Here is a 27785-nt window from a genome sequence, read left to right as displayed (position 1 = left end):
TGTCTCATACATATGTTGTCAAATAATCCCATCACATTCATCCAAATCTCACTATAAGACATAGACTACCTCTTACCGCCACCTTTCTCCCCATATGTTCCTTACTGTGTAATCAACCTGCCTCCTATTCAAACCAATTTCCATATCTCTTAATCTTGATAATTAATCTTTTGAAACGGAGGTAGTATAAATGGGTATCCTGTCAGAAGCTTACAGGGATGATCCAGTGAAGCAAGACCTTATTGTTCCTCTAGACTTTAGCACAATCAAAGAAGTTCCTGAATCACATGCATGGCCAAAATTGTATGATGATGAAGACAAGGCATTAGATCAGTTGAAAGCATGTATTAGTAGTATTCCTGTGATCGATCTTGAAGATCCTAATGCTTTGGACAATATTTATGACGCGTGCGTGACATGGGGGATGTTCCAAGTTATAAATCATGGAATCCCATTAGATTTGTTAGATCAAATGGAATTGGAAGCAAACAAGTTATTCAATCTCCCATTTGAACAAAAGAAGAAAGTTGTTCGATCCCCTGAGGAAGCAATTGGGTATGGGTATCCTAGAATTACACCTTTCTTCTCCAAGCTAATGTGGAATGAAGGTTTTACTATTATGGGAAACTCTTATGTACAACATGCTATCAAGCTTTGGCCAAATCACTTCCAAGGATTTTGGTGAGTTCTATGCATTCATGCACCAATTACGTACGTTTTTTCATGCATAAATATTTAGAAGTATTTATTTTTTTATTTTATATATATAAAGTCAAGTTTAAACATATATATCTTGACCGCTTTAATTAATATTTTTATTTAGATTATAAATAGAAAGACAAAAAAAAAAAGCCTATGCCACCTGTTGCATAAATAATTGGAGTGTCCATGCATGTATCGAAAATACGATAATCAATTTCAAGTTTCAATCTTGTGTTCTATTAGAAAAACATGACATACATATTTTTCAGATAACTATACTTAGGGCGGCCCAAAAACAAATCCGGCCGATCCAATTCAAGAAAACGGATATATAATTCGGGTTATTTTACACTCACATTATTATTGATCGATAGGACATCGCCACATCGGGAATTTTGGATCAGAATTTTAAAATTTTATAAATTTTCGGATATCTGGATATCCGACTTTTTACACTACAAGAAATTGTACTATTAACGACGGGAAATCCCGTCGTTAAAGGCCAATAATTGTTGATTAAAGACGGGATTTTCCGTCGCGAACCCGTCATAAAAGGGGGCTGTCGTTATAGAAAATCCCGTCGTTATAGAAAATTACATTTGCGACGGTTGTTCCCGTCTTTGTTGGGTTGTTATCCCCGTCGCAAAAGCCTTTTGCGACAGGATTTTTATCCGTCGTTATTAGGTTGTCATAAAAGATACAAATTTTTGTAGTGCTACTAAAAATATAATGTTAAGTAATCAGCTTTTAAAATTTTCGGATATCTTATTCAATCCGATTTTCTACACTCGGTTATTTCGGATACCTCGATTTTTCGATTTTCAATAGAATTTTATTAATATCTGAGATTTCATATCTTATTGGATATCCGAATATAATATGTCAATTTTTCATTTTCTTTAACTAAATTATTGCACGTATGTGATCTAAAAAAATGAAAAGGTGGGTGCTTGAAAGAAAATACAAGTAATGAATAAAATAAGATCAAGAGTGTGTGTGACAATTTATGAATGTAGTGGGCTAAGAGAGATAAGATAATTAATTGAGTTTTTTTAAATCCTACAAGTATATATAATAATAAAAATGTCATTTTCTCGAGTTTTCACCAAAACCCTCAAGCTCATTCTACATAACACCTTAAAAAAAAAAAAAGTAAAAAAAAAAAAAAAAACTCATCCTACCAAAAAAAATTATATATGTGGACTTCCTCTTAATAATTTAAATTTAATTTAAATTATCCAAAATTTAAAAATTATATGGACAACCTTTTTCCGTTCCACTAAGCTCTATCCCCCTTCTAGAAAGATTTTAGTGATAGATTTTATAGGAACTGGACGATCCTGTTTGATCAAATACCTAGCGAGAATCTCTTATATTCCTTTTATGACCGATTGACGACATTTCTGAACAAGCTCTATTCACAATTTCGATAATAAGGAAAATTTTACCAATGTGAAATGAAGGGAGTAATTTTTATGTGTTTAGAAACATGCGAGTGTTTCCTAAACCTAGTTATCAACTTCCCAAGATATTGGCATTTTGAGTGAGAACATGCCAATACGGATTAGATTCTAGTATTCTACTCCCTATTAATATGATTTTAATGATACTATTTTTATAAATTTTGATATGATATTACTTTTAAAGGATTTTCCCCAAATTATTAGAAAGATGAATTTTCACACTTGTATAATGGCATTCTCACTTGTTTTGGTTATCTCTAGTGCATGTGAGACTACGTGTGAGAAACAATATAAATACACCCTATTCCCTTTGTTCCAAAAAAAAATATAACAACTAGCACGTCACTTACCATAAATATCTTTAATTATCTATTACGAGTAGTAAAAAAATATAACGATTTATATAATCAAAATAGACAATGAAACTAATTCAAGTTAATATATTTTTTCAATTAGAGTAGTAAAAATATATGGTCAAAGTATTAGTATAAGAATAGTACAAAACATACAAGTTTGCCAATAATTTTTAGTGCAACGTTTACGTATATGCTACATACTTCCTCCATTCCTTTTTAAATGACACAATTATTTAAGCACATTTGTCAATGCACAATTTCAAACATTAATATATACAATTATGGATAAGAAAGAATTATAAAAAGTTGATTTAAAAAATATTTATTGAGACGAATCTAATAAAACCTCACACAACTACGTTTTTTCTTAAGTATGAACCAAAAAATGAAGTCAAATGAGCTTGTGTGAATAGTGTCTAAAACCCAATTGTTGCATGTAAATAAGAACGGAGGAAGTATACTTTAAACTGTTGTGTACTCCATACTACGTAAAAGTTGTAGAAAATATATAATTGTTACGAAAACTTAAATTATTATTTTGAATTATGGAGTAAATTCATTTCTTCTTTCAATTGTAATTTTGCCTCCTTAAAGCCATTATTTTTCATATGAAAGGGTTTATATCTACATAACTTTTGCTTAATTACAAAACGTTGTCTGATTGCTGTTTACGTAGTGGAGTGATGGAGGAATATCAAACAAGGATGAAAGACCTCGGTAACAAACTGATGGGCTTGTTTCTTAAATCACTCAACATACCCGAATCCACCATAAAATGGGAAGACCGTGATCTTTGCACAGCGCTACACCTCAACTCGTACCCAGCATGCCCTGACCCGACCCAAACAATGGGCTTAGCACCACATACTGACACCTTCCTTTTTACAATCCTCCACCAAAGTGGCAATGCAAGTGGGCTCCAAGTGCTCAAAGATGGACCCGGGTGGGTCTCAGTTGACCCGTATCCTGGTGCTTTAGTGGTGAATGTAGGGGATCTCTTACACATAATTTCAAATGCAAGGTTCCCAAGTGCAGTTCATAGAGCAGTTGTCAACAATGAAAAACAAAGGTTATCGTTCGCCTACTTCTATGGACCTCCTTTGGATTTTCAAGTCTCTCCCTTTACGGACTATCCAGGTTGCGAGGGTCCTTGTTTTACATCTTTGAAGGTGAAGGAGTATGTTAGTATTAAGTCTAAGTACCTTGATTTAGCACTCTCCTTAGTTAAGAAAAGCGATTAGGGTTAATTAGCATGAGATTAACAAAATATTCGAATTTCCTTGTCTTTAGTCATATACAAACCACATCCTCCAAGTTGATTGTCTTTACTTAAACTGACGATGATATTGAATGTGCCCTTATAATAATAATAATAAGTTTTCAAGGTAAACAAACAAATTAGTTACGTACAAAAGATGAGACATACAAGTATAATAGAGGCTCTGTACATTCACTGATTGGTATACTGGTAGAATATTCCATTCAATCCAAGCAAGTCAAAGATGAAGCCACTATCAAAATTGCGTCTTATGAATGCATCTTCACCAAATTCCATAGTTTCATCTCCTATACGAACCAATTCAATGGCTTTCGGAAACATGTGACACCGTAGCCGTGTATCCAACAGCGAAGCTATTCTTTGAAATCCATTCAGGCACACACGACACTCAGCATAAAGATGTCCTTTGTCTTCTGGTCTGCCAACCACCTATACTGCATATGAAAACAGACATTTGCATCTGCGAATTAAAGAACATTACGCAATAGCACAAATAAGTTAATTGTGAAAACTTCCACTAACATGCATAATTTTCTTTCCAAGTGCTCAAAGCATGACGACAACAATAACAACAAGCATTGACCTGCCTTCGGCTGAATTTGGCAAGTCTGTGCCAGCCAAAAAATCCACAGAAAAATTTAAAATGCTCAAATAAGAAAAATAATACAAAAGGTCTTGCGCGCACTAGGTGTACAATAAATTTATTGTACACCAAGATAACTTTTACCCATTTTTTTGTAACTTTAACCTAGTTTTGATTAACTTTTTTATTAGTAAAAAAACGTTGATAAATAAACATTTTAAAGAGTTAAATGATTAATTTTATACATTATTAGTGATTTTGAAGAAATAAGTTTTATTAAAATGAAAAAAATTATCAATAAAATTTGATAACTTTTACATATATAAGCTTAACTTTTAAACATTTTGAGTTAACTTTTACTTTGGTGTACAATATTTATTGTACAACCCTTGTAAATAAGAATTTGTGAAAACCATATCTTGTGACTCCAAATTCATCACGTCACCTCAAGTGAGTGTGCCTTGTATCAAATCCTCGACATTCCGACAAGGGTATGGACACTCAGCACTCCATTTTGAACTAAAATTCACGGAAATCTTATAAAATAGCCAAGTCAGACAATTGATCGTATAGCCATGTCTGATACAACTACCAGAGTTTGAGTAAAATAGAGATAATTCATTATACTCCACAAAAGGAAAGAACAATTCAGTTGGATTACAGCTCTAGAGAACAAAACAAACAGTTTAACGAAGTATAATCTTACTTCAGTGGCTATTGAAACTTAAAAGTGCTACCCCCTTCTGGATTCAGTTTTCACCGACTAATTAAATTTATGCCAACAAGGTGACTGTTAATTCCGGACCAAGGGAGTAGTACTTAAAACTCTCATCGCTCTTACATTTGATGAATGTAAGCATCAAGATTCTATGACATTTTTTCTGCCGGATTATCAATTTATCAGCAGTGGTTCCCTAGTCTAATTAGAGGAATTGCATCATTACCTCCCTGGACTATTTGTCTATATAATATCTACAACATTAACTACATGATCGTCGATAGTGGTATAATTACAAATTACAACTGCTCCTTTTAGAGACATGACACAAATCCTGATCCCAAAGCAACCATCATCATTGAAGAATGCAATAATTAATGACAAAAGCACATACAGGCATACAGCTATGTGGCCCTAGAGAATCGCAACAAAAGAAGAGAAATTGACCGAGGAGAACCTAGAATATCGCAAGAACACTGAACAACAGGAACCTGTTTTATCTTTGTCCTCGTATGAAGATAAATATAAAACAAAATAGAATTTTGCAGGAGCAACCCTGCTTATCCAAAACAGTGAAAATTCTTACACACCAGGGTGCACCCTAGAGTATTTTCTTTTGCTCATTTCAAAATCTATAAATGGGCAGAAATTATGAAACGGGCAAAAAAATACCCTAGATCAGGGTGCACCCGGGTGCATGATAGAGGTTCTGAAAAAACAGCTACACTTTCTCTTCACTCATTTTCCACTTCACATACAAATTGAAACCAAACACAATATAGTCAAAATGTCTCAAATCACATACAAACTGTAGGAGAAATACAAGAATTTGACGTAGACAGAACATATTACTTAAGTGCTTGCCTCGCCTATAAGAAAAAGGAAAGAAAAATTACCTTGCTTCTAGAAGAATTTCAGATTATTAAGCGCTACCTCATTGAGGTAAACAGCAACACTAAGAGGAAGTTTGACCCCTTAGATTTTCATGGAGTGCAAGTTCCTTCTTGAGCCTCTCATTCTTTCTACATTCTTCCTGAGGACAGAGAAAATATAGCACCAAATATTAAAAACATAGCCAGGGGATGCTGTATCCCACTTTGTAAAAAACAAAAGGTAAAAAAAAGGAGGAAAAGAACCAGGGGAGAATTCTGTTTCAATGATAAGGTGCTTTACACGAATTACTGAATGATTTGGTAAAGTAATTTCCTAATGTATTTTACTGGTTGAAGTTTAGTGGCAAAGCTCTAGCTTACATGAATTACTCTAACATGTCGATCCTAGTTCGTTACTCTCTCAGCTAACACCAAGATAAATTTTCATTGTGATCCCCTATTTTTAATATCTTTACGCACTTACGCAGAATTGAAGCTATAGAAACTGTAGGAAGCATTGTGGATTTGTGGTAGCATAAGTTTTGTTACCTCAAACATGCAAAGATATATTGTTAGAAATATCTCCTAGTAATTTTTCCCTTGATATGTTGCTTTCCTTTATTCTGTATAAGGTGTGACTTCTGAGACATCATTGAACAGGAACTACGCATTTTTTATAGTTTCAGAACTTGGCTTTGCAAAGAGAATACAAGCCACAAAGAAGCACCGATATGCAGCCAGATTCAGAGTCTGAACTGGTTGAGCAAGGGCATGAATAGATCTTACTACTATTGTTGAAGTAAACAAATCTCAATTAAACCACCACCACACAGAAAAACTTTATATTAAATATTATACGAAGTATGACACAGGCCCACGCGGTATCAACCCTAAAACTGGAAAGACGAACCCCAAAGCTGAGGGTCCTATTTGAATCAAGAAAATGAATTTAACATTTTCTATTCATCACAAGATGACAATAAAAATCACAATGATTAAGAAGCCAGATTCCAATCTAGCCATCCAGGAAAGCCAACAATCAACTTATTTCCAATTTTGTTGTCCGCTCTACAGTCACATAACATTATAGCAACATGACAACAAAATCACACTGATTAGCAGACAGTCTTCTATTCAAGTATCCAGGAAAAAGACAAAATTAAAGAAGCCAACCAAAGAAAAGTTATATTTTTAGTTCATTTTCTTTTTGTTGAGAATGAAAAGGACAGCTTGATTGGTCCTGCTGCAGATAGACAAAAAGGCGATAAAACAAAAGGCTAACGAATCCAGAACATAAGCTTAAACCACGTGTTGGATGAGTATTAAGCTGTTCAGTCTTGAGCTGTTACCAAAATTTAGTCTCTATTCTCTCAACCTATCCTGTCAGGTCTCCAGTTTCCAAGTTCTAACCCACCCCGGCACCCAAAAACAAAAACAAAATTGGCCCCTAAATGAAGTACAATTTAAATGTCTACTAAATACTTTAGGAGGGGCTACAGGTTGACAACCAATCCGGCATACCGTACTCTGCTTCCTCGGGACATCAATGAATTCTGAAATGGATTTCAATTACTTGTGCTGGCAATCTGTCATGAACCAAAGATATAAAATAAGGGTATATTCAATGTTCAAGAACCAAGTAACGATCATGTCTTGAAATTGGGTCCGTATTCTCTAATAATGCTCACTTTAAGCATTTTAAAGGACAATCCTTGTTCTTCTATTAGAAACGGTGCACATGTGCAACCAAGTAAAGCAAAGCATACAGTAAGCCCTCGTCCACCTTGTGCAAATGCTGCTTAGCTACCTTGCCAAGACCATGCAGCGTAAATATACTCTACTAATAGTATTCAGTAAAACAATATAGTGCCTTAATTTAATTACCACATCATACAGAGAGATTTTGTGTGATACTAAGTGCTTGTTTCACAATCAGATCCAACACATATCCCACACAGAAGCTTATTTAAAAAAATTAAAAGGAAATGAAAGAAATAAGCCAACAGTACTTCACTCAAAGCAGGAATGCAAGAATATTTTAGACCACTGCAAATATGCAATGACTGGAACTGAGAAATCCAATTCATAATAGGATTAAGCACTGTGGCATCAGCTTCCAACTAAGAGTATTTTAGACCACTGCAAATATGCAATGACTGGAACTGAGAAGTCCAATTCATAATAGGATTAAGCATTGTTGCATCAGCTTCCAACTGAAAAAGTACTGCATTCCTGCCAAAAGACATGTTTTTTTCTTGCCTGTGTTCTTACCCTCCCTAAATTAAAGTCTATGAAGAGATCAAAACTAAACCAATAAAGCTGAAAGTTGGTCATAATACGCTGCTATTCTACAATATGTTGAGATTTAATAGCACAATCACGATATACTTTTCTCCTATTATGGTTAGTATGGCTGTGTGGGCCAGTGATACTGGATGATAAATAAGAGGTTTTGAGCATTTGTGAGAAATAATTATGGGATATTAGTAGGGAAATGAAGTTCCTTTGCTACGTATGTCATCCCCTGCTTATTAGAACTCCATGTATGAACAGAGTCTTAAATAACCCATCTGGGCCATTCAATGCTACCACAGCTCGAAGGAGGGGGGGGGGGGGGGGGGGGGGGGGGGTGAGAAGCTCGTTCATACCCCTCGCTTAAACTCTTCCATTTACGTGAAGGTCGAGATCCAGAGCAACTCTTTAAGTATTCACCAAAACCCACTACAGAAAAATAAAGTGTAATAGATTGATTAATTAATCGAAAATCACCAAAAAAAATTCTAATGAGAAAACACTGAAAATCTAATATAGGCATATTTGCTGAATTATTAGAGCGCCACGTAGGAAATCTAATGGTTTCGGCCAATGAAAAATAAAATTTCTAATTTTTTTTTGAATTAAAAAAATCGACTACCACGTAGATAGTTAATTAGGTGCCACATAGATATTTTAATTAATTAATTGCTAATATATACAACTCCATCCAAAATCAAACTCTAATAATTAAAAAAAAAATCTAAAATATAATTCATCCGAAATCAAACACTAATCTAAAGTAAAATTCAATCTAAAATCAAACACTAATCCTATATTAGAGCGTCACCTAGGAAATCTAATTGTTTCGGCCAATGAAAAGCTACTGCGTAATAATGAGATCTACAATAGAAACTGATTAAACAAATACTTAAATAGTTAATTAAATGGACTTAGAAATACATAAATTTATTTGCTATAAATGTTTAACATATATAATGGTACAAAATACTAAATACAAATCCGTGCATTGCACGGCTTAAAACTAGTAAGAAACACTACAGGCATGTGTTCACATTTTAAATTCAACCGCATATAACCCATGTCTCTGTATCTAACAATCAAACACTTTCTATGTCAAACTCTTAGATCCATACCCGAATCTGGCACCCCTCTCGAAGTCTAAGCATAATAATTTGTTGGTACTTAATTATGAGAATATCTAAGAGGAAAGAAAAATACGTTAAAAGCTGGAAAGTTTATATGTTATGAAAAAATACCTAGTAATTTATGGTGTTACTAAAAGGGTGTTATATTGACTATTGTTATCGACTTATCGATGGTAGTATATTATTAGGAAAAAAACGCGGATCGTTCGCGGTAATGTTCACGTTGCCACGGAAACGGTTTGTAACAGGCTGGCGTGGTGTGAAGTTTTCAAAAAAATCACATTAACATGTCTAAGCCTTCTTATTACATTTTATGTCTAGAAAGTACTATTTCTAACACAATATAACCAAATCTATCATAATATGAGTGGGTAATACATTTTGTGAACAAACAGTCACTCAAACAACCATGTTTCAAAAACTGCATAACTAGTTACTTAAATTTTTTGTCAATTTGTGCAAAAAAACGATGTAAAGAGGAACTTTTTTTTTTATCCCGGCGAGTCACCATACGTGAAGAAAGGCGTGATTTTGGTCGCATCGTAATGCAACAGGGTTTCGCGAAATGGAAAAAAAGTCCGTTACAGAAAAGACGTTACGTAACGGAACGACCGAGTTTTAATTCCATGTTTTTATTTCAAAAAGATAGGTGTGGGATATCCTAAGATGCCTAGTGTTTTGAACTCAAGAGACAAATGCGTTCTACACGATTAGTCGATTATTGTGTACACGTGGGGTGCTCCCATACTTGGTGCAAAATAAGGGTTTCAAAGCTCTTCCAAACTGAACTTCTGCAAAGAACCTACTAAGAGCATGTTTGATATGGGTTTTTTAGTGGAGGAAATGGAATCAATTAACCATTTCATGCAATGAACCAAGTGTAAAGGAAGGGCATAATAGGTAGTGAGTGATATTAGGTAGAAAACAAATTAGGTAGGTGTAGTAGAATGGTTATAAATACTAGCACATTAGGTTATGAGAGGTATGTTGAGAAATTAGTAAAGCTTAGGCTTTGGAGAGTGGTGACCAGGTCACTGACTTGGAGATTGGTGGCCTCAAGTCACTACCTTTCATATCCCATTTTGTGTTCATCAAGTTTCAACCAAATTAAATATATCTCTACCATTAATTTTCTGCTCAAAATTATCAGTTCATTACATTTGGTATCAGAGCGGTGGAGGGATTATTGATCTGATTTTTCTTAGTTTCCAAAAAAAAAAAGTTAAAAAAAATATGGAGTTCAACAAATCTGATCAAAGAGAAGTGGGATGAGATATTCCAAAAATGTAAAGAAGATCTCGTGAAAAACATTATGGAAGGTCTTTCTCCGAATTTCTCTTCGTTTCGGCAAAATTTGAAGGAAATCACGGAGAAGTTTACTAAAATTAAAGAGGAGAAAGAAGAATTTGAAGAGGACGACCAGGAAGATCTAAAGCTGGTTTTTGAGGGTCTGACATCAAACTTGGTGGAAGGTAGGCAAAACAACAGGCAGGAGAAGTTTTCAGGTACGTATTCGGGTGAAAATCGAGATGATGGTGTTCTCCATGTTTTTATATACGGAGATGTTGAAGGTGAACCACCAAGAGAAGGATTTGAGAAAGGCTGGTGGTGGCGGATCAGGTTGTGGTCCAGGAAGAGAAGAAAACGGGTTCACAAAAGGTGGATCTGGGGCAAGTGGGTCGGGTCTCCACCGGAGATGACGTAGCTGGTGGATATGCCGAGGGACAAGGTAGTTTTGCCGGCCAATTTCATGGAGGCGCCGCTGGTGGTAGATCGAGATCGAGCAGCGTTCTTAACCCAAAGGGAGGATCATTTAAAAAGGGTGGTTCGGGAGGAAGTGGATCGGTGGCCTAGGTTTCGTTGTCGGCGAATCGATATCGATGGTTGATGGTGGAACCACCTCTTGTGGTGGGGGTGGTGGCCCAGATTCCGTTGTCGGCGAATCGACGGTTGGTGGTAGACCCGCCTCTCGTGGTGGGGCTGGTGGCGTGGATGTGGAAGGATTCGCAAAGGGTAGGTCAGGTGGTGGACTTGGAGATTTTTCCGGTAAGGAAACCGTTGATAGTTCATGTTTCTTCGCCGGGGAGAATTGTGGGGGTGGAGCACAGAAATAGCAGAAGATGTACGGCAAAAGGTTTAGTGAGTCATTGGTTGGCTTGGAGAAAAAGTTAATTCCAGAATATGCTGCTAGGGGTATTTCTGTAATTGGACAAAGAGAAGACACACTTAAGAAAGCTAAACCACGTGCTGAACATTCAGCCTCAATATGGTCCTTCAACATGGTCTATTTGAATTATTTTCTAACCAATGTGGACTTCACTTTTTATGGGCCTACCACATCAAAGCCCAATTCTAGTTGTCATCCCATTTCTCCAACCCAAATTTTCAAAACAACCAACTCTACACAATCTTTTAAACCCCACTTCTCTACCCATCAACCCACACTGCCATCTAATTGCAAAACTAAGTTTCAAACTCTTTCATCCACAACTAAACCCAATTCAACAATTATTAACCCCAGACCATCTACCACATTAATCTATCATTACCCACAAAATTTATACCAACATTCCATTGTTAATTTCCCCAACTTACAACCTTACAATTCCAAGTCAGAAACCCAAACCTTACTTCCAGCTCATGATAGCTTCAAAGATAATTTCTTCTTAGCTACACTACCAGAGGAGGTACAAGGACTTACCAGTGAAGAGCTTGGGCGCCAATGGAAACCGAACATCAATTTCAAAAAACAAAATGGCATTGACCATTGCTACCGAGGCTGTGAATACTCTGATAATTACTACCCACCTTGAGGACAAGGAAGAAGTTTAGGGGGCCGGTATTGCAATGAACCAAGTGTAAGGGAAGGGCATAATAGGTAGTGAGTGATATTAGGTAGAAGACAAATTAGGTAGGTGTAGTAGAATGGTTATAAATGATGAGTAGAATGGTTATAAATACTAGGACATTAGGTTATGAGAGGTATGTTGAGATATTAGTAAAGCTTAGGCTTTGGAGAGTGGTGACCTCAAGTCACTGACTTGGAGATTGGTGGCCTCAAGTCACTACCTTTCATATCCCATTTTGTGTTCATCAAGTTTCAACCAAATTAAATATATCTCTACCATTAATTTTCTGCTCAAAATTATCAGTTCATTACATTTCATTACCTTATTGTTTGGTATGAGGGATAAAGTAACATACTCTATTTCCAAAAGGTAATCATTACCATTCATTTGTTACCCTTCTCTAACCTATGGAGACAAAATTGTTTCCCACTTTAATCACCAATTTGATACAAGAGAATCCTTTACCTAAGCATACCAAACATTTGATAATGGTAACACTTAATATTACCCTTTCTCCTTTTTATTCGTTTCCATCCATTTCCTTTCCTAAATTCATACCAAATACAACCTAGAAAGAATAAAGGAAGACCATTTTTTTTTTGACAATTGAAAGGGAAGACAATTTTAATAGTACTTTTCTTTGCATACTGCCTTATATATTTCCTATCTCCTTTTTCTACTGAACTTTGAAATTTGAAATTGTTGTTTGTGAAGACATTACAATAAATTTCTTAGACTGGTGAGAATAAACATGTTCTGTCACAGTGTCACAACGCAATAATAGCACCAGCAGTAGAAGCACCCAGATTGAATCTGCTTGTAGGATCTAGGGATTGAAGAAGACCAGAATGTACATAGCATCAAAGCCTTACTCCTAAAAATCCAAGGCTGCTAAAGATGCTACTACCAATTACCAAACCAACACAAGCTTTTCCACACTGAGGGATTCTCTTGTATCCTAAGGTTTAAACAAGAAAAGTACTGCCATGATAAGGTAGGGGTGAGCTACAGAAAAAACTCTTCCTTGATTGGCTGAGTGAAAGAAGAAAATAGAGTCTGAGATAAAACAAGGAAACCATCAGATTTATCGTAAGGGGAAATGAAAAAATTTAAGATAATTTAAGTGGTAGAACCTCGTGAACCGGGCGGCTAGCAATAGAGGGAGTGGATGACAGCACAGGATCCATAAGTTAAATAATTTGTATAACTTTTGGTAATGTTTTAGGCTATGAAACTTAGGCAAATGGAGGCACGAACCATATCACTCAGAAGCTAGATTATTTTCCTTAGATACTATTATTTCAACATCACATTCAGAAATTTAAAGGTACTTAATGCCTTAATGGATATTTTTCAAACATGATAAGGAAAGCAGTAAATAGTCTCTTCTTTATCAGTGTTTAAAGGTACTATTTAGATTTCATCATTGTTTGATGATTGGCCTTCTGACAGAATTTTTTTATTGACTTTTGGCTTGATTGTGTGGTTCGACAGCCAAATACGTTTGATAAATGGCTTTTCATTTGGCTTAAAAGCCAGGTTTGCAACCAAAATGACATGAAAAAGATGAGTGGGGCAGCCTTTTCGCAATGGCTTTTGGCTGTTTTTCCTTCAAGTTGGTTATTTTGCAAATATAAACAGCCAACAATTGATTTGACTAACATTTCTTATCACAAGGCTAATACTACCAGTTGAATCAAACAGCCAATAAAAACAGCTAGTATGATTAGCTGGTCAAACAAGCCAAGTCAATCAGCTGTTTCTGGATGATTGCCAAACAAGGAAATTCTTAGTTTAGGGAACACCTTTTTATCTCTGAAGTTATACTTGAAGAGTTCATTTTCACTACTACAAAGAATAGTCAATCTTTATTAGTTGCAAGTTGCAATAATTGGAGTTTCACGATTGCCAACGCTCAACTTTTACCAATAATGTCTTTAATATTCTATAAATAAATATTACAAAAAGTTGATATTGTAAAATTATACTTTTAAGACTATAACCCAGTATTTTACTTAATAATTGTATATATGAATAGTGCAAAGGTCCAAGTTGGAATATTATAGCTTCCTTCATGTTACGCATACTCAAAGTTAGCGGAAAAAGTTGCTTCGAACACAAGTAATACCTAAGGAAAGCTGACGAGACCTAACAACCTAGTATTAAATGGGATGGGTAACTGTCGAAGAATCGAAGATACTTTCTTAGTAAGAATTTGACAGACTAATTGGCACAATGACAGCTATTTTTTGGATCTTGCTTACACCAATTATTAAAATCACCACGTTTAGAATAAGGATTCTTGCCTGAAAATCCTTCAAGAGGATGACACACTGACGTTGATTCATAGTGGCTGCACTGTACCGCTCCCTGAGGACATCAAGAGTTTTTTGCTCCAGTTGCAATCCAAGTAGCACCTTCTCAAACTTCTAAAGATGAACCAAGACATGTTGAACATATGTTAGAAAAAATTGGCGTCAGCTTGTTAGGAATTGTAAGCTTAACTAAGCTTGGCTCAATCAGGAACGGATAGAATTTAGCAGCATCTGGCGAGAAACTAAGCTGTGATAAGAAATATATATATCAACGTCCATGACTTTATAGTCATTACCACACTTTCAGTAGGCCAAACATTTCTATGACGAGTAATACCAGTAAAATTGAGGTAGTATTACTGCTAAAATTTTTGGTCAACATGTATAAAACACCAGTGAAAGAACTCAAGTTACCTGCCGAATTCCCTTCAGAATAGCATCCATTGATTCAATGAATTTTGTACGACCAGCAGGGTTCCCAATCGCATCTCCAAACTATAATACGAATTGTGCAAGTATACAAAAATTCAGTACATCTGCTGGAGCTAACCATTTAATCAAAGAAGCACAAAAGATAATACTTATCTAAGCTCAATGTCCCAAGCACACATGAAGACAGCCATCCGGCATCTATCATATTACTCCCTCCGTCCCAGAATAGTCGTTACACTCTCCTGGGCTTACAGTTTAATGCGATAAGTAGTAGTGTGGTTATCAATTATTATTTTATTGAAAAAGTAGATGCGATAGGAGTTAGTGGGGTATTTTTTTAGTTGAAAGAGATAGGGTGTGGGGACAAAAAAATTTAGTGGGAAGAGAGACGATATAATAACTGTGGGGTCATTCCTAATTTAGAAGTGTAACGACTAATCTGGGACGGACGAAAAAGGAAAGTGTAATAACTAATCTGGGACGGAGGGAGTATTATCACAGCCATGGATTATGTTAAATAATAATACTAGGCTGTCTTACGGAAATTAAAAGCTTCATTAAAATAAGAAATGGAAGCATTTTCTCAAAGATATAGCCAGACTTCCCATGAATGCATATGTCATCAAACACCAACGAATATTTTCATGTTTCCCCATAAATGGAAAAGAACTTCTACTCGAAAAAGGGATTGCAATCGGAGGACGAGGAGTCCTAAAAAGGAATCAAGGGGGGGAAAAGAGAAAACCGCACTTTGTCATTTAAAAAATACAACCTCCCACCCAGTGACACCCCCTCGACCCCTCCTAATCAGATCACGCCAAAATGATGCCATATGTACAACTCTGTAAACTAAGCTTCGTGACAAACACTTCAATAGAACTTTACATTTCTTCCAGGCCCACACTGAAAAAGATGGATAGCATACAAGTCAAATTATACTTCAATCTTAACAATTTTATAATAGAATTTTATAATCTTAACAATTTTATAATCTTAACAATTTTATAATAGCTTGTTAGACTAATATAATAGTCACCTTTCACTATTTTTCTAATCTTAGACAACCCTTACTTCACAAACACATGGAATGATGGAAATTTAGAACAGTCTCCCTTTTTATGTGTGAGTTCTTTCAACTCTCCCTTTATCATGCTACTCTACCCTGAAGTCGGAAGTCGGAATACGGAAAGAAATCCAGTTCAAGTCCAATCCAGGTTTGGCCATATCAAAGGGGGAAAAGTCTACCTAAATTGAAAACCATATAATCTGAGTACAATGGTACAAGACATAAATCAAGGCCATCTCCGTCAACTTGAAGTCCCTGTGCTAAGTACAAATATTAGGCTCCTATAAATTTTTACGGACAATTATTTAATGCAAAACACATAATTATTATATTAACATTGTTTTGTTTAACTTCCCGCTCCTTTCTGGTTTGATTGGTGACGATGACGATCTCCTACGACGATTTATGTTAGCCGACCCCAAAACATTTTGGGACTAAGGCTTTGTTGTTGTTGTCGTTGTTGTTGTTGTTGTTGTTTTGTTTATAGAAAAAATAGGGCCAAATTATAAAATGGTTTTAGACTTTATGCGGGTTGTTTGAGAAAATGAATGAAAAGGTTTGATACATGAAAATGGGTGATCTATTCATTATTACCGGAAAAAATATTTGACTAGAGGATTTCTAGGAGGGGATAATTAAGAGAATAACTATTTTAGAAAATCAAACTTGATTTTGGGCCTGGTCGACGCCCCAAATTATTATGTGGATAACAATTCATTATTATTTTCTTTAATGAAGTTATGTTTGAATTTTTTTCACAAGATATTTTTTCTTTTATTATATTAGCATTAATTTTGCAAAGAAAACATGTAAAAAATCATAGCTCAATTGGATAACACTATAGTGTTGAAACGGGAGGTCACACGTTTTAATCTTTTGCAAACCACATTTTTAATTTGGTTTTAGTGGGGGAGTTTAACTGTAAAATAGGGTAAGAGAATAGAAGATATATTTTCCCTTTTTATGGTTTTGGACTTTAACCAACAAATTTCTTGTGGGCCCCAAAATTATGTGGCCATGTAGATCCGATTGGACTGCCTCAAAGTCGGGCCTGCATAAAATATCAACATGGATTTAGAGACAAAGGTTATTTATTTCAAAAGGTCTTGCACGCACCTTGTGTACAATAAATTTATTGTACTTCAGGGTAACTTTTACCCAGTTTTTGGTAACTTTTACTCCCTCCGTCCCAAATTAGTTGTTACACTTACCTTTGCACAAAGTTTTAGGTGATAAGTGGTAGTTTGGTTATCAATTGTTATTTTATTGAAAAAGTAGATGTTATAGGAGTTAGTGGGGTATTTTTTTTAATTGAATGAGAGAGGGTGTGGGGACCAAAAAAGTTTTAGAGAGAAGAGAGAGACAATATAATAATTGTGGGGTCATTCCTAATTTAGAAGTGTAACAACTAATCTAGGACAGACGAAAAAGAAAAGTGTAACAACTAATCTGGGACGGAGGGAGTAACATGTTTTGATTAACTTTTTATGTTATGAAATAATTTTTGAAGGATAACATTTTAAAGAGTTACTCCCTCCGTCCCTTAATACAAGCCCCACCTTCCTTATAAAGTAGTTCCTTACTGCTTGCCCCGTTTGTATAAATGTCATACTTTTACTAATATTATATCATTTCTCTCACTTAACCCTGGGCCCACATATATTCTTACTTCTTAAAAAAAACATTACAAAATTCACCCCACCCCACCCCACCCCTACCCCTACCCCTTTATTTGGCACATTTTCCACTAACTATATTAAAAAAATACCCCATTATCAACTACCACCTAATAAATTAATAAGTCAATGAAATTGCCTAAAACTCTGTGGCGGTCAAACCGGAGCGAGTATTAGGGACGGAGGGAGTACATAATTACCTTTTTACAAATTATTAGTGATTTTGAAGGGATAATTTTTATTCAAGAGATTATGACTACAAAAATAGATAACTTTTACATTATATCGGAGTAACTTCTGTGAATTTTGAGTTAACTTTACATCCCCTTACAATATGTGTTGTACACCAGCCTTAAGCAAGAGTTTGTGTATTTATTTTATCCACCACATGAGGTTCTAGTTTTTCAAAAATCAATTACTTAGTATATAAAACTAACTCCCCTCCCCTCATCTCGTTTCTCGCCCCTCTATTGGTCAACTAACCTCAGCAATAAACCATTATAATATGCATATCTCTGATATTTGGTAACTTGCTAAGTACATTCCTAAAAAAGGGACCGATCAAGAACAAAATCAAAGGAAATTAGCACCCCTCCTTCGAGAATACCCTTCACACCCCCAACCCTTGGTAAAAGAAATTTTTGCCAAAAGATTTTCACAAGAAAGGAATGGGGTTGGATATGGAAAAGTTGACTAGAGAAATGAACTCTCTTTCCTTAAGAGGGTTTCCTAGGAGCCTAGGACTATAGACTAGAGAAGACATTTTATTTTCAGGTTTTTTGAAAAGGGGTCATTGTTTAGTTTCTTAACCATCATCGGCAATATTCGCCCCCTTCCTCAAATACCAACCAAACAAGTATGGTTCTTCAATCACATCACTACTCCTCTCCCCTCTTTTTTATTCTATGCCATAACTTGGTGAGGTCTTAACTAACACGAAAACACTGGAAAAATTAACAATGTTTTTCATTCCAGATAATCATCACAATATACACTTAGTAATTCATGTTGTACAAACAAGTTGCTAAAGTAGGGGGAAATCATACTGAAATATGTGAAGACATCTATCTAATACAAGTACTTACTTGTGAATCGACTGAATTTAGTAGAGATATCTCCTTCAGCATCAAGTCCTTTATCTCAAAAAGAGCATTATAGGTGTCATAATATTTACGAGTTTGACGAAGCCTATCCTATACTTGAACAAATGGCCAAATATTATTTCAGACTTCAGAAGGTTAAGATATTAGTAAAAAGAAAGAGCAGATAAATGTAATGAGATCAAATAAACAAACAAACCTGCATATGAATATTTAATTCTGAAAGTCGGCGTTCATACCTGCATTCAGTCAGCAGAGTTCAGCATAGAATCATAAATATGAAAGAAGACTAGCCTCTTTCAAGCCCTTCAATCTCATCAGAGTCCATTTCCTATAAAGAGTATAAAGTCAATTAGCTTAAATCACTGCGTACTTAAGAACCTTAATTTAACAGTCGTTCTTCTTCCTCAATTCTACAATCTGATTCCAGTGTATTATACATTCTCCCCTTATCGTCCCCTAAAACTTATTTCTCGAACAGCCATATATTTGCTTGTAGAATTTCTACTCAGAATATCAAGTGTCATACATTCATACCCTTGTATGTATAAGCAAAGACCACAGTATTGTATTATATGGTGGGTTAAGGGCGAGAGATTTCTTCATTTCCTTGGGAGAAACCAGAATTTTTTATGCAAACTTAGAAACTTAGAGAAAGGAGAACATACTGAACAAGTTCAGCTTCGATTGGGAATTCATCAAGTTGCCTCTTCCAGGAGACCAATTCCCTCAATTTAATTGAAAGTTCCTGGCACAAGATTCAGATGAATGCAGAATGTACTCAGAATGAAATACGGAGTAAATTCATACAAAAAAAGAAAATCAAACAAGTAGGAAAGCAGGGAAGATTACACAAACAATGGATCCTATAAGAATTTTCGTGGTGAGACTCTAGACATGATACATACAAAGGTAAAATAGCAATATGATGAAGAGGAAAGAGATGGACAACTATGCAACCATCTGATGGGAGTATGGGACCCAAGACAGCCCACTAGGGTTACAGCGAGATCAGGAAATAAAATCAAAAAGGACATTAAATAAAGAATTTAAGAGCCACCAGTGAGTTAATCTTGAGTCCACAACTAAAGGGACATGATAGACGTTCGAGGATATGGTTTTGTCCAAGCATCACCGAGGGGGTGTCTCCCGAACACAGTCTATGGGCAAAGACTAGATTTGGATGCAAGGTATGATTTTAACATGGTATGCACCAACATTGCCTGTTTCACATCCTATACTTCATTCATAAAATTTTGTTGACCAAAATGGTACTAAGACCTTGAGGAGGGTACGTAGACTTAGTAGTAAGTACTGCAACTATGGTGCAGAGAAGTCAGGGCTTAGCACGCCTAGTTGACTTGTGCACTAGGTCCAACTTATTTCAACCATAACTTTGATCCTAGGCATATCTGGCATACAACATAAGTACAAAACTTTGGGAAATCCTAAAGAATCTACTGCAAATGCAAATTGTACCAAGTAATTTTGAAGAGAGTCAAAAGAGATTTGACCTAAAGAGCGCAAGGCTTTCGATTTAAACAGTATGTATCTTCTTTGTTTTTAACCATTTTGGGGTTCATAATACTACCTCCATGTTTTTGTTCGACTCGCTTATTGTAGAAACTATATTAGGTCCCGTGTACGCACGGATATTGTAAAATTATTATTTAATCATCTTTTTATAAAATATTTAACTGAAACGTTTCTCCCCCCCCCCCCCTCGTAATTAATAAATCTTGAACATACTAATTTAATCATTTAATATGCAATTGTCGTCCTACTACAAAAGTATTACATGTTTTGTATGCTTAATAATATATTTGACCAAAATATTGAGTAAATATATTGCCCATTCTTAAATATACTGACTTGACAATATCCAAGATTCATTTTAGCAAATTATAATTACATGGTATCTATTATTTCCATAATCTTTAAACCAATATTTGTTTACATACATAAAGTTATATAAAAGGACAGAAAATAAAAAAAATAGGGTGCTTTTAGGAAAAATGTATTTTTGCGGGAAAGTTTTGCACCAGGAAGTGACATGTTTGTTTTAGTATAAAGTTATAGATGTAGTTTAAGAGAATTGTGAAAAAGGGTGAGTGGATGTAAGACAAGTAGGATAAAATAGGAGAGAATGTGAGAAAAGGTGGTGGGTGTAAGAGAAAGTAAGGGAGAGTGTGTGAGAAAGTGTAATATTGTGGGGTAAGAGGGAAGATGGTAAAGGAGGAATGCCAAAAATGGAATGAAGTAAGTGAGTAGAACAAAACAAAAATAACTTTGATCCTAGGCTAAATTACACATCCTACAAGCTACATACCTACAAAGTGATAACTGACAAATACAGAATAATCAATAAACATCCACAACAGGATGAATTTTGCTCACATGAGAATCGGACAAAATATTCAGCAAGCCTGGGCAGAAAGGGGCCTAAGATGGTCTGTTCTGCAACAATCAAACATTAAATGTTCTCCAGTCCAATGGTAGGAATTAGCTTCTCCGTGTAAGATTAACTTGATATTGTAGGTTTCACGTTCGATCTGCATCATGCCCACATTTTTTATTTACTCTACTCCTTTATTACATATTTTTTCGACTTATTCTTACTTTTCTTTAAAAAATGAAAACCCCGTCTACATCTATTGATTTTTTTTTATGGATTTTTTTTAGTATTATTTGGTAAATCGACGTTTATGGTTATGACTTAAATGTATCAAAGTCTTAAATATACAACTTTTATGAACCATTGTTTAGTTTACTATTGAGTAGACAAACTATTAAACACACTTTAAAATATAGATAAATTTCATTTTTAGGAAGGGACTTTGTTTCTTGTTTCGCCTAGGGCCCTTAAAATGTCAAAAGTGGACCTGTTTAGCAAATCGGTGCATGAATATACTAGAATCAAGAAGTATACATGCATCCAACTAAAATATGGTCAAATTATAGAGACAAGCTGCAGATTATATTCTTCAAAGTGGAACACAATCATAATATTTATTAACACCCTAAAAGCTTATACAACCATCCATATGGACCATCACAGCGGTCCAATCTTACCTTTTTAGCAAATTTCAACTTATTGGATAAGTCAGAAATAGAACAATCAAGATAACCACATGGATCTGTATCACCATTGCCATTCATCAGATCTTCCTCCAATTTATCAGACTGCAATCTAAAACGGCTTAGATTGCAGTGTGACTGAAACTCCGTTCCTTGCCTCTCCATAGCCTGGTAAAATAAAGGAAAAGAACACCAAGTTTAAAAAGGTAATTATGCCGAAAACAGAGAAAATACAACCTAGAAGCTAAACCAAACTAGTCATATTGAGCTAAACAACTAAGAAAAAAATGCAGCATAGAAACTGAGACAGTAAAAAAAACTACCAACATATTCCATCTTTGTTCCCTTTTCTGACAGGGGAGTGATTGAACAACTACTGTCACATAGAATTCTCTCTTAGCTTTGGGAAATGCAACAGTTCTCCTATCAGGATAAAACCCAACCCATACAACATCCCGGGAATCACAGCTAAAAAGTACCTTATTGCCACAAATCAAGTGAACTTACACATTGTACCTTAGATTTCTTCAGCAGGGAAACCAATTTTTGCACCTTACTACCACTGCCTGCCTCCTCAACTTTTTTGTTCAGTAGTTGCATCTCTGTCAAGACATAAAACTCATTCTGCAAGCAGAGAACGCAAATCATTAAGGACTTAGTTTACACATTACTTCAGACAAAGTGGATAACATTGAAATAACTATAGTTGTTTCAGTACATTATAACAGAATACGCCACTGATTACATGGATTTTATATGGTCCACTTGGAGTTTGGACCCCAATTTGGAAAGATTGCAGTAAGTTCAAGAAGTAAAGGCGGACAATTAACCATTGTCGTGTATTTTCTCTCCCAAACTAAAAGTGGAAAGAGCTAAAACCAAATTAAGCTTTCAAAGAAGTGGTAAGACCGTAAGACACTAACAAACTTGGACCTGTAATAAATTACGGAGTAATAGACCGAGTAGCTTGAGTTCGGGTGCTAAAAAGGTTACAAAACAAACCACTATGTGTGCTTCTCTGCCACTCACACTAGTCAAACAAGAGCTAAGAGAACGAGGGATAAGGAGAAGAGAGAAAATTGTGAAAGCAAAACTCATCATTATACTCAACAACTAAAGGATTTTTTGTTATTTAACACCTTTAAAAAAACCAACTTTTGTAATTAAACACCTTACTTAATTTAAACACCTTAAAAAATACAAAGTTTAGAATTCAACACCGGTTAATGGTATCCGTTAGGAAAAACGGAGGTGGGCCAACACTTGCATATATTCATCCAGCTAAGGCACTACTACTTGATGATGTAGAGAAAAACATTGAGGACAATCACGGTAGAAAAACTAAATTAAATGAACATATATATAATGACTTGCAGGAAATGATGTGCATTCGTAAAAAAGTAAAACCATACATGAAAACAGAATATATCCAGCAGCGTACAAATTTGGATCAAATGCGAACCGCATTATCCGTTCTGGTAGCTCTATTAGCAACCATCACGTTTGCAGCTGGATTTACAGTACAAGGTGGTCTAGACGATATGACTGGCATTGCAAGCCCTGGCTAAACAACTAATTTTTTACTGAACAACTAACATTCACAAAATCCCCAATTCGATTTTCATATGAACCCTAATTTTTCACTAATTCAAATTAGGGGTTATTTCACCAATTACAATAGAATTTCAGCAACTCAAGCATTATAAATCATAAATTCGAAAGAATTATACAGAAATAGTCGTTTAATTTTCATTGAATAACACCTCAATTTCAATTACTAAATTGTCAATATTCATAAGCAATTGATAACTAAATACTCTTAATTTATACCTGATTGTAGCTTGATTATTTTCTTTCTCCCTTTGATTTATTGCAAGTTGCAAAAACTTAATCCCTCTTTTAATTTCAGAAAGTTTTAGGCAATTTTTTTTTGAGATATTGAAACTGGATAGAGTGAAGGAGGAAGCAGGGGGCAGGGGGCAGAAAAAACAGAGAATAAAGAAGGGAGCATGGGAAAAAACAACGAAAATTATATTTTTTTTTAAAAAGTAAAAAAGATTGTGGAAGGATTAAACTAGAGCGATTTTCCTTTAATATTGTTTAAAGCTCTAATAATTCCGAAAATACTCCATATCGTCCACGTCAGCATGGAAAAAAGAAAAATAATTTTTTTTCCCAGGTTCAGCTTAGAACCGCAAATTGAAATGGCGGTTTTGTTTTAAAACAAAACGCCATTTGAATTGACAGTTCAATGGTATAAACCGCGCGATTTTGTGAGAGCAATGTTAACCACTACCTGAAATGGCGGTTCATTAAATACATAAGCCGATATTTTCAGATAGCGGTTTACCTCTTTAAACCGTTGTTTCAAATAGCGGTTTATTGTTGATTTTATATAAAAAAAGTTAGACCAGTTTTCTTGCTGACGTAGACGGTGGAGTGGGAAATAAGTGAAAAAGTAGCGTATTTTGGGAATTTACGAATCTTCAAACATTATTAAAGAAAATCGCTCATTAAACTAAGTTGGATGAATATATGCAGGTGTGGTCCCGCCTCCGTTTTCCTAACGGATATCATTAATCAGTATTGAATTCTAATTTTGTGTTTTTTAAGGTGTTTAAATATAATAAAAATTAAGTAAGGTGTTTAATTACAAAAGTTGGTTTTTTTTTTTAAGGCGTTAAATTCACAACTAAATACTATGCTGAATTCCTAAAGAAAAGTTTTGGGAGGCAATGTTTGAAAATTCTAGTTTTAGAACTTTCCATTAATGTTTTTTATTTACTCCTTTCCTTTCAAATATTACTAGTATAGTACCCGAGCGATGCACGATTTATAATCTAAATATAAAGTTTATATATATTCTCCAAATAAAAAATAATTAATGATGGATAAATTCGTTATTGTTCATTCGGTGTCTTACTTATTACAATAATTAAAACAAATAAGGGTACATAGATAAAATTATTTTCATGCTCATTCACCACTTGTGTCAAACATAAAGTTATCTCACCCGCCCTTCACTTCGATAGTAATACCCACTTAATACTCGCATAGTCGTCCCTTCAACCTCATTACCCAGTCACTTAACACCTATCTAGACCATTTCCTTTATTGAGTTAGAGATGACTTTGAGATGGAGTCGGGTCTGCACACCCGCACCCGCCTATAATTCTCATCTTCATCCCCTCCATCCACTACAGGAACGATACCTACTCCTCCCAACCCCTGTCGCGAGAGGTACAAAATAAAATTCATCCTCTCTTCATCATCTCCCTTCCCGTGTATCCACACCCACACCCACCCCTAGCCTCCACTTTCTTTTTTGGTAAGAGAGTTTTGAATTTTAAAACTCTATTATAGAGTATCTGAAATTCGTTTGTCTAATTAGAGTTATTGAGTAAATAAACACAACATTATAATGTGTGAGTTAATAGTACTTTTTTTATATATTTATAATCAATCAGATGAAGGATTAGCGACTAGGGAGGATCCAATCTAAAATCCATAATCACCCCTTCACCCGCGACGATTACATTTTTTAACCCCATCACCCAATAAACTTTCCTCCATTGCCGCCCACTTGGGGCAGATGCATAGGGGGATCTCCCAAAAAACTCGCCCCACTGACAGTCTGACATCACTATGTTCAATAAATCATTCAATTTTCCTTTCAACTAAATATATTGACATAAGTTTATTGCGAAGTATCATAATTGACTGTATTAGCTATAATATTGAAAAAATATTTAAAAGTGACATACATCTTTATGATTACGTGAGTGTTCTCAAATCCGATCAATTCAAACTCGTCCCATCACCATGGTGGGTACATGTTATCCTTATACCCATACACCAAAAATCTCTTTTTGTTAGTTAATATTAGTCAATAATCTACTTTTAACTTTATCCTCAGACCAATCTAAAATCCAAACCCACCCCATCATCAATTGTGATTCATCATCTATCTATCTATACTATTATTAAATCTCCAAGGCAAGAAATGGCACGTTACCACGTGTCACTGTGATTTGGCAAGTGAAATGATGATGTGTCATGTCATGCGCGCGCACACATGCATTATTCAATTTTATTATCACAAAAAATATTAGTATCAATGTTCGAACCCATGACCTCTTAATCATAATGTAAAGTTATAACCATCTCTACAATGATATAATGTATGACCCAAAAGTAATGAAAAAGGACAAAAGTCATTCTTATAAATATCAAAACTTTAATACCAAATATATATACTTCGTATTTGAGTGACAACATATTATAAACTTTTTTACTTAATCTTTTTTAGTTACTCAAATAATACGCAAATATATTTTTTGTTATTCAATTTATAATAATTGATACTTTAATAAAATTTTTATGTTTATAAGTGAATTATAAAAAATAAAGTTTTATACGGAGTACTAATCAAGTAATACTTGAAAAAAACAAAGTATCTGAACATATGAACTGTTCTGAAGATTCTCGTATATTTAAAGGAAAAAATGTAATATGGCAACAAAATTAAATAAAACAAATACAAAAAGTTTTACAAGGAAAGCAATCACTAACCGGACAAAGAACAAATAACAAAAAAAATAAAATCCGGGGCATCGCCCGGGTCACTAACTAGTTTACATTTATAAATTTTATTTTGCACTTAAAGTGATATTTCAATCATTTACATTAATATATAAAAAATATTTTGTCATTGCAAACATATTAATAATAAGGAAACCTAATCATCTAGATCTTATGACTTTGGACATAGTTGATTACGATATATTAATCAAAATTTTAATCAACATGCTCTTAAGACTTCGATAATATAAGCAAATAAATTATTACCCGTGCTCCGTATAAAAATATTACGATAATAAGAATATGGCAAAATTATTTTTGATATTTAAGATTAAGTCTATGTTTCGTACGAAAGAAATTATATGGCAAAGGGGCTCTTTTTGTTAGTTAACAAAGGGCCTATATAATGTTTGAGATGACCTTGTTATATACATTAAATCAATAGTTAAGTGTTGTTGTGCAATTCGTATTCATTATATGACACAAATCCTTAAAAATTTGATAGGATTATAATAATATAAGTGATAGTCCAAGTTAAACTATTATAAGATTTCTCATATCGGTAACCAGAAATTGTATGCAAAGATTTTTCGTTGGATTACAAATAATAACCGATCAAATGAACGTTCGAACATATCTGTACTCAGTATATGACACAATTTCTAAATGAAACTTGATAGTACTTACAATTAGTCATTATTTATGTTATAAGAGAGGCAAATCAGAGAGAGACTTTTGTCATCTTTACATCGATTTGCCTCTCTTTTAGTATAGTACGGAGTATATAGATTTAAATTAAGAAATTTAATAACATGAGTAAATAAGTAATTCGTAGTAAAATCGATTATTACCATAAGTAATTAGAAGATTTTAGGTAAAATATATTCAAAGTATATTAATTATTTTGTCATAGGTTATTTACTAATATTATAAAAGAGGCAAATCAAAGTGGCATTTGCCAGCTCCACATCAATTTTCCTCTCTTTTAGTATAGTACTATGTATACAGATGTTTTTTAAAAATCGGCTAAAATATACGGAGTAAGTCAATTGATTAGCCTAAAATATTTGGAGGAGCTTTTTTAAGTAGAGAGGACTACGTAGTCGTGCATCATTTTCTTTTTTACAACTTCTTCCTTCTTTTTTTTTGGATAAAATAGTTTTATTTTCACGGTTATGAGTAAATAACTTCAATTATTAATATCTTAAATTAACAATTAGTAAAAAAAATATTTAAAAAATGGTAGTATTATGTAAGTATTTAGAAAAATACAACAAAATGTTACGGAGTACA

The 27785-nt window shown here is 34.5% G+C and overlaps 2 protein-coding genes across 7 annotated transcripts; one reads left to right on the top strand and one right to left on the bottom strand.

Annotated features, from left to right (window-relative positions):
* LOC110792471 (gibberellin 3-beta-dioxygenase 1-like) lies at positions 1-3780 on the top strand. Its single transcript, XM_021997270.2, has 2 exons — positions 1-681; positions 3198-3780. Exons 1-2 carry the CDS (start codon positions 191-193, stop codon positions 3760-3762), a joined length of 1056 nt encoding a protein of 351 aa, XP_021852962.1. The 5' UTR covers positions 1-190; the 3' UTR covers positions 3763-3780.
* Positions 3781-3862: 82 nt separating this feature from the next.
* LOC110792472 (uncharacterized) lies at positions 3863-23935 on the bottom strand. 6 transcript variants are annotated; one of them, XM_056835126.1, is made up of 10 exons: positions 23742-23931; positions 22419-22535; positions 21906-22079; positions 19502-19581; positions 19033-19072; positions 18819-18926; positions 14974-15054; positions 14551-14673; positions 5998-6134; positions 3863-4260 (listed from the first exon to the last, which is right to left on the bottom strand). In XM_056835126.1, exons 2-9 carry the CDS (start codon positions 22509-22511, stop codon positions 6057-6059), a joined length of 777 nt encoding a protein of 258 aa, XP_056691104.1. In that variant the 5' UTR covers positions 22512-22535; positions 23742-23931; the 3' UTR covers positions 3863-4260; positions 5998-6056. The 6 variants fall into 6 exon arrangements, with proteins under 6 accessions (XP_056691104.1, XP_056691102.1, XP_056691105.1 ...); XM_056835124.1 differs by having other exon boundaries at positions 3863-4234; XM_056835127.1 differs by having other exon boundaries at positions 3863-4229.
* Between the last annotated feature and the right edge of the window lie 3850 nt (positions 23936-27785).

This window comes from Spinacia oleracea, chromosome 1 (assembly GCF_020520425.1).
Source record: "Spinacia oleracea cultivar Varoflay chromosome 1, BTI_SOV_V1, whole genome shotgun sequence".
Taxonomy (NCBI): Eukaryota; Viridiplantae; Streptophyta; class Magnoliopsida; order Caryophyllales; family Amaranthaceae; genus Spinacia; species Spinacia oleracea.
This window is presented reverse-complemented; position numbering and strand designations above follow the sequence as displayed.